This window comes from Gadus morhua, chromosome 5 (assembly GCF_902167405.1).
Source record: "Gadus morhua chromosome 5, gadMor3.0, whole genome shotgun sequence".
Taxonomy (NCBI): domain Eukaryota; kingdom Metazoa; phylum Chordata; class Actinopteri; order Gadiformes; family Gadidae; genus Gadus; species Gadus morhua.
This window is the reverse complement of record NC_044052.1, coordinates 11,421,100-11,428,712: the sequence shown is the minus strand read 5'-3', so window position 1 is coordinate 11,428,712 and position 7,613 is coordinate 11,421,100. Positions and strand designations below refer to the sequence as shown.

The window sequence follows — 7,613 nt, the reverse complement described above, 5'->3', positions numbered from 1 at the left end:
CACACACACACACACACACACACACACACACACACACACACACACACACACACACACACACACACACACACACACACACACACAAATACATGCATACCATCCACACAGGAACAGGAAAAGTTTAGATTTAGAGATTTTCGTAATGTGAAAGTACAAAGGCATGTTGTAATGCATGAAGACATGATGTCAGCTGGGGTCAGCGGGGATACGGAGGGGGTGGGAGGGCGCCTCTATTGTCTACCTAGCCAGGGTGAGCGGACATGGGGATTTCACTAGTGAAAAACACATCTGCTACAGTTTGGACTTAGCGGCCAACAAAAGGAGGAGCAGATGTAGCGATCGTTGGGAACAGATTGAGTCGGTGTTTGTGCTCAGCACCGCCTATTCCAACACCGTCCACCTCCACCACCACGTATAGCTGCTGTCAGCTCCAACATTACCCACCTCTGAGACTAGCTACCGTCAGGTCCAACGTCACAACGCAACCAGAGGAAAAGAGAACATGCATCATAAAGAAACATAATGATTTGTGTAAGCAAACGAAAGACAGAGCCGCTTATGGATCGGGTCCTCCTGGCAGCCGCTCGATAGGAGCCACCAGTCTGGGCCTTGTTTTTTCCCGTTTTTTGCCTGTTTTTATGGAAGTCTGCAGGAAGCGGACAAACCTTTGTATCCCTGGTCCGTCTCCCTGAGATCGATGACAGTAATTGGTTTGAAGTTGAGGTCCCAGAGGCGGACGCAGCCGTCCCGGCCCCCCGTGGCGAAGCCCTCCTCGCAGGCGTTCATGCTGAAGATTCCCGACTGCAGGGAGGAAAGGGCAGGTTGTCAGGGGGAGATGCGGACCCCTGAACGGACCATCGCTCTCATGCTAACTAATTTACACTGGTTTCTCCCCCCGCGCCCCCCCCCCCCCCTCTCTCTCTCTCTCTCTCTCTCTCTCTCTCTCTCTCTCTCACTCTCTCTCACTCTCTCTCACTCTCTCTCACTCTCTCTCTCTCTCTCTCTCTCTATCTTATTTAATAAGGCTTTCACAAATACTGTGCAAACTCTCTACTGGAGCCTTGAGCTGTGGCCTTGCTGCCACAGAGCCCAGAAAAGATCAACATTCTAACAAAACACAACCCAATCAACTCAAACATACACCCCAACACACACACACACACACACACACACACACACACACACACACACACACACACACACACACACACACACACACACACACACACACACACACACACACTAAAAAGGGTATACACACACACAAACTTTATGCATAATTCACAGTACCCACATAATTTTTTCAGGTCATTGTCCCAAAACCCAGAATAGGGGATAATTGTAGTGTGTTGGTTCTATACCCTCCCCCATTCCACTGTCCCCTCCCCCAGCTGTTGATCCCATAGATATAATTTAATCCCACTGGTAGTACAACACTGATCCTTTTCCTACTGAGCAGGAGCCTACACTGGTTTGACTTGATTCATTTACCGTGAAATACCTCATCGGCTCTGAGAGCAGCGATGCTGGTCGCTGGTCGCTGTTCTCAGGTCAGAAATACGAGCTATATACCATGCTGGGGCACACTCAGCACTGAACAGAGAGTACAAAGTGAGGACAGGCTGCAGAATGTGTTTTGGCGGACATGGGCAGTGATTCATGGGAGATGGGAAAGACATCCGCAGAAGGGAGCCAGCCTTCGCCTCGGGTGGGTGGGAGCGGAACAATAAGTGAGTGAGTGTGTGTTTTGCGTCTGAGGGTGAAAACATTCACCGTCTGGCAAATATCTGGAGGCTGCAGCGAACGCAGAGCAAGCCTGAGTCACACAGAGAGAGAGATTACAACATCTCTCTCTCTCTCTCGCCTGGGACGGATAACCTGCTCGATGCTTCCACGTCACAGCGCACGCACAGACACACAAACATTTCAAAATACGCACACACACACACGCACCACCACGATTGAGAGGTTGTCACATTGAACATTGGCTATGTATAGCCACAAATAGAAAAGCACAAAACCATTATTTATGATACCTGGTTGATTCTCTGTCAGTTGGTTCAAAGTACAACACCCAAATAAACAAATCTGTTTAGTTTATTTGTTAATGTTGATGTCCATGTTGGACCAGCTCCCCAGCCCTTGACGACAGACCTCATCACAGCCTTGGGCCACACAGTAATGATACACATGATACCATGTGTGATTCGGCCATTGAATAACATTGACTCCCTTCCACCGTCCAGCTAGCTCTCCCCCCTCTCTCCCCCTCTCCCCCTCTCTTACCCCGTGGGCAGCCAGTACAGTCCTCAGCAGGCTGATCCCCTTCCAAACGTAGATGTCCCCGTTCAGGGCCCCGGAGTAGGTGACCTCGTCCTTAGCACAGGCCAGGCAGAGGATGGTCTGGAGGTCCCCGGTCTTCCCGAACACCCCTCGTCTCGGGGTAAGGGCGTTTCCACACAAGCTCCAGAACTGAGAGAGGAAGAATACAGAAACAGGATGGAGTGATGGGGTCGTCCTTTTCTTTGTTGTAATTCTATACACTTATGCATATGCACAAATACACAAATACAGGCACACACACATACCGCACACATAATGCACACACACGCGCATACGCACACACAGACACACAAACACACACACATCTTGTGCACAATATCTTATAATTTTATAATAAGACACTGAACAGAACACCTCTTCGAAGTACATCTGATGAAATTATGAATTGTGCGAGTATGTGTGAGACCACCTGATTAGCATGCAGACAGACAGACACACACACACCCACACAAAAGCATTATGCAGACACCTCCACAAAAACACACGCCTCCACACACCCACACAATTCACAAACAAGGTCATTGGAATTCACAAGCACTGCTCTAGTATGATGGCTGAATCCATCAGACGGAGAGGAGAGAGACAGAGAGAGAGAAAGAGAGAAAGGGAGGGAAAGAAGTGAGGGAGAGATGGATAGAAAGAGAGAGAGAGGGAGAGAAAGGGAGGAGGGAGAGGGAGTGATGGAGAAAACCAAGCGAGAGAGAGGAAGAGAAGAGAGATAGGGAGAGAAGGAGAGAAAGGCAGAAGAAGGAGAGAGATAGGGTGAAAGAGGCAGAGGGAGAGAGAGAGAGAGGGAGGGGGAGGGAGAGATTCAAAGAGACAGAGGAAGGGAGAGAGAGAGAGAGAGAGAGATAGAAAAAAGAGAGGGAGAAAAGAGAGAGGGAGAAAAACAGAGGGAGCGTGAGGGAGCGGGAGACGTGTCTGCGTCGAGATGAGGCGGGGCCGCGGGGGCCACGGCGTTCACCGCTATGTGACTAAGCGGCACGAGCCTCGAGCCGAAGTAGCTGTGGGACGACAGAACCCCGCCCTCCCCCTGGGGAGAGCACCAGGCTCCCTACCAAGACGGCTCTGGGTTTGGGCTGTGGATAGGGTGTTCGACCTTGAACGGGTGACAGCGCTGGCGGTCAGGTGGTTCTTGTGGAAAGTGTGTGTGTGTGCGGGGGGGGGGGGGGGGGGGGGGGGGGGGGCTGGTGGGGGTGACAACGTGAGGGTGGGAGGGGTTATATGTGGAGACAGGAGGGTGGGGGGAAGGGAATGATCACGGGAGGGTGGGGGGGGGGTGACGACGGGAGAGTGAGGGGGGGGGATGGGGGTGGTCAGATGTGGAGCCCTGAGGAGGGGGCCTGGCGGGCAGGACGATACAGATGCGGTCCTTTATCCCAGCGGTGCTGCCAGGCCCCGTGATGCTAACACCTCCCTGACTGATGGGGCTGCCTCCCGCTAACAGGTCGGATCGATGAGCAGACGCCACCCCCACCCCGCCGCCAAACGCCCACGAGAGGAGAGCACCCCCCGCCTGATTAGGCCTGTGTGTGATTCAGAGAGAGGGGGGGGTAGATTGGGCCAGAGACAGAGAGAGAGCGAGAGCGAAAGAGAGAGCGAGGGAGAGAAACAGACAAAACAGAGAGACATCGAAATGGAGAGAGACAGAGAAAACGAGAGAGAGAGAAAGGGAGCGCGAGAGAGAGAGAAAGGGAGCGCGAGAGAGAGCGAGAGCTAAAGAGAGACAAGAGGCCGAGAGACGGAGAGGGAGCGAGCGCGAGCTGGTGTGCAGTCAGCCCGTGTTATGGTAAAACAGGCTGAGGACCAGTGTAAGTGAGTTAGTGAGCATGATGAGTGCGGCTGCAGCTCACAGACCCCAGCCTCTCGCCGAGGATAAAGAGACAAGACATGGTCTGACGGCACGGATCTCCCTCTGCCTGGTTCTCCCCCTGCCTGGTTCTCCCCCTGCCTGGTTTCTCCCCCATGCCTGGTTCTCCCCCTGCCTGGTTTCTCCCCCATGCCTGGTTCTCCCCCTGCCTGGTTTCTCCCCCATGCCTGGTTCTCCCCCTGCCTGGTTCTCCCCCTGCCTGGTTCTCCCCCTGCCTGGTTTCTCCCCCATGCCTGGTTCTCCCCCATGCCTGGTTCTCCCCCTGCCTGGTTCTCCCCCCTGCCTGGTTCTCCCCCCTGCCTGGTTCTCCCCTCTCCAGGGATAAGACAGGGATGGGAGGGATGGGAGGAACGGGAGGGACAGGAGGGACTGGAGGGAAGGGGGAGGAACTGGAACGACCAGCTAATCCCCTTGATGCTGAATTACCAGGACCAGGCTCCATGCTGGAGGGCCTTGTTGTGAGCCCTGCTGGGGGAGGGGAAGGGAGGGGAGGGGAGGGGAGGGAGAGAACGAGGCAGAGAGAGAGAGGCAGAGTGAGAGAGAGAGAGAGGCAGAGAGAGAGAGAGAGAGAGAGACAGAGACAGAGACAGAGACAGAGACAGAGACAGAGACAGAGGCAGAGGCAGAGGGAGAGAGAGAGAGAGAGAGAGAGAGAGAGAGAGAGAGAGAGAGAGAGAGAGAGAAAGAAAAGCAGTAACATGAAGATAACAAGGACGAGAGAGTTGAATAGGGGAGTGTGTACCTGGGTAACACACGGAGCACAGACACAGGGAGCATCCAATCCTATAAACCCCCTAAAAGCTGTTTTCCTCCTTGCTGGTAGACATGGTTGAGGCGGTTCTCAGATAAGAATTGATGGCTTGTTTTTCTTCTGGTCCACCGACCACGGCAGCGTACTATATGTATCAAAACAAACCTAATGTGGAGGAGATCCTCTGTATAGCTCGAGCAATACACTTTCTCAGCACGACCTGCAGGTAATCTCATGTGAGAGGTAGACCATTTCAGCTCTGGAAGAAATCACTCCTCAACGCCACCCAGACCTGTGTCAGGGGAGAGCCTTCTTCGTCCCTCACGCCCGAGTGGCGTCCAAGCTCACCACCAGAGCAATCGGTACCATTGTCACGCAAACACTGACGGGCACAGGCCCACAAGCACACACACACACACACTCCTTGCTTCAAAACTAATCACCTACTACCCAGATGGGGAAGAGTGATGGGTGGTTCCTGTGTGTGTGTGAGTGTGAATGTGTGTGTGCGTGCGTTTGTGCATGCGTGTGCGTGCGTGCGTGCGCGTGCGTGTGCACGTTTGCGTGAGCGTGTGGGACTGTGTGGGACATCCCGCGCTCCCCGATAGTGTCAGCCAATAAAGCGCGCTCGTGTAAATAAACCAACGCCGCGATTAGCTGAGGGAGAGACGCGTCTCCAGGCGAGGAAAAGGGCGGCAGAGAGAGAGAGGCTGGCCGGCTGGGAGGGTGGGTGAGGGTGGCTGTGGGTGGGTGGGTGGGTGGTCGGGTGCCCAGCCCGCCTGTGTGGGGTTGGAGGGTGGGCGGACGGTGGGTGGGGGGTGAGTGGTGTTTTTTTTTGCGAGCCCACTAGCAGAGGGGATTACCAAGGGGCTAAAGCTCCTGGATGCTCTCAGTGCGGTAATCGCCGGGCAGAGCGCCTCGCTGGGAAGCAGATGTCACATGGTCCGCTGGGCCAAGACTGGGAGGGGGACGGGAGGGCGGGAGGCTAGGGGGGTGGGGGTATAATGTGTGGCCGATCGCCCCTCAGAAAATGTGAAACAGTATCATGGAAACAGGAGGGAAGTGAGGGAGGGAGAGAGAGAGAGAGAGAGAGAGAGAGAGAGAGAGAGAGAGAGAGAGAGAGAGAGAGAGAGAGAGAGAGAGAGAGAGAGAGAGAGAGAGAGAGAGAGAGAGAGAGAGAGAGAGAGAGAGACACTTCTAGAGACCGAGGGGCTGGGAGGCTCAAGTAGGGATTGGTCATGAATTACACACTGAATGAAGAGGTGGAGCATGGAGGAGGAGAAGAGGTGAAGGTGGAGGAAGAGGAGCGGTTGGTAGAGGAGGAGTGAGAGGCGGGAGGAGGAGGAGGAGGAGGATGAGGCAGAAGGTCAAATCTGATTGAGTGGAGGAGTCATCAATGTGGTATTTCTCTCCCACCTTGGGAAATAACATAACCCACTTTGCTCCATAAACCATTCAGGCGCGCGTGGGTTCTAAGCCTCAGGGGGGGAGCAGGAGCAGGGGGCATCACCTAAGAGTCTGAGCCCCCAGGCAGGCTCCCAGCCCACCTACATTTGTTTCTGTTTCTGAGCGAAAATTAGCTTTTCTTCTTTGTTTTCATAACTCCCAAGCCACTACTGGAGGAATATCCCAGCAGTAAAAGTTTGGTGCTGGAGGTTGTGGGGGTGGTGGGGGTGGGGCTGGTGGTGGTGGTTGCAGAGGAGCTCATTGGATACTTATGAAGGGGGATTCTTGTGAGCATAGCATGCCAGATAAAACCAAAAAAAGAGGATGAAGTAGCATAATGAACAGCAGCACCTCACCAGCCTTTTCAAATTCCTTCTGCTTTATGGTTCACATTATTCTGCATTAGCTTAGGAAAATATAAATATATATTTATATGAGTCACTGCATGTCCCATCAGGGTGTTTAACGTGTGATAAGAGCGTACTCTGGGATAAAGTGAATTTGCATACATCGATTTAAAGAGAGATGCGATCTCGGCAATGAGGAGGAGCAGGAAGTTGAAGAAGAGCAGAGATTCTCCAGGCGTCTCCTAAGCCCTAATCCATTTACCGATTTGTTTGATATTATGCAAAATAATGAGCTCACATTTGGGCCTTATTTAATCTTTGGATTTCGAGGTGTGAAAGAGAAAGAGAAGCATCTGTACCTTGATGTGTTTCACCCCACAGCTCACAAGCTTGCTCGGCTGGTACAGATCCCACGATATGTCAAATATCTGTTGAGGAGAACACAGAGGACATTGCGTCAGGGAGTGGAACGCTGTTTTCTCCAAGAAACATTTCTGATATATTTCAAAACATTGTTCACAAGTTTTCCAACCAAGTAAATGGGAAAATGTGTTTAGTTAGACGATGTACGTGTGTGTGTGTGTGTGTGTGTTTGTTTGTGCTTGCGTCTGTGCATGCACGACGTGTGTGTCTGATTTCATGCATGTGTGTGTGTGTGTGTGTGTGTGCGCGACTGTCCGTGTGTCCCTGCTCATGTACGAGCATGCACATGAGTGTGTGTGATTGAGCCTGTGTCAGCGATGCCTACATGCACGTACGTGCGTCGACCGGTCTCTACAGTGTGTGTGTGTGTGTGTGGGCTGAATCGGGAACACACCAGCTGCCTGTATTTCATCTTTTTAAAATTCCATTTCAT

General features: G+C 52.7%; 1 protein-coding gene across 4 annotated transcripts in view; it reads right to left on the bottom strand.

Annotated features, from left to right (window-relative positions):
- The window catches only part of eml5 (EMAP like 5), a 42,142-nt gene that overhangs the window by 25,653 nt on the left and 8,876 nt on the right, over nucleotides 1–7,613 (bottom strand). For all 4 annotated transcript variants that reach the window (XR_003976807.1, XM_030356917.1, XM_030356918.1 and 1 more), the window contains exons 4-6: nucleotides 7,117–7,185; nucleotides 2,287–2,472; nucleotides 666–801 (exon numbers count right to left, since the gene is read on the bottom strand). Coding sequence is in view for 3 of the 4 variants with exons in the window: in XM_030356917.1 (XP_030212777.1) it covers nucleotides 666–801; nucleotides 2,287–2,472; nucleotides 7,117–7,185 (391 nt within the window). In the remaining variant the exon portion in view is untranslated. The remainder of the gene's footprint in view (nucleotides 1–665; nucleotides 802–2,286; nucleotides 2,473–7,116; nucleotides 7,186–7,613) is intronic.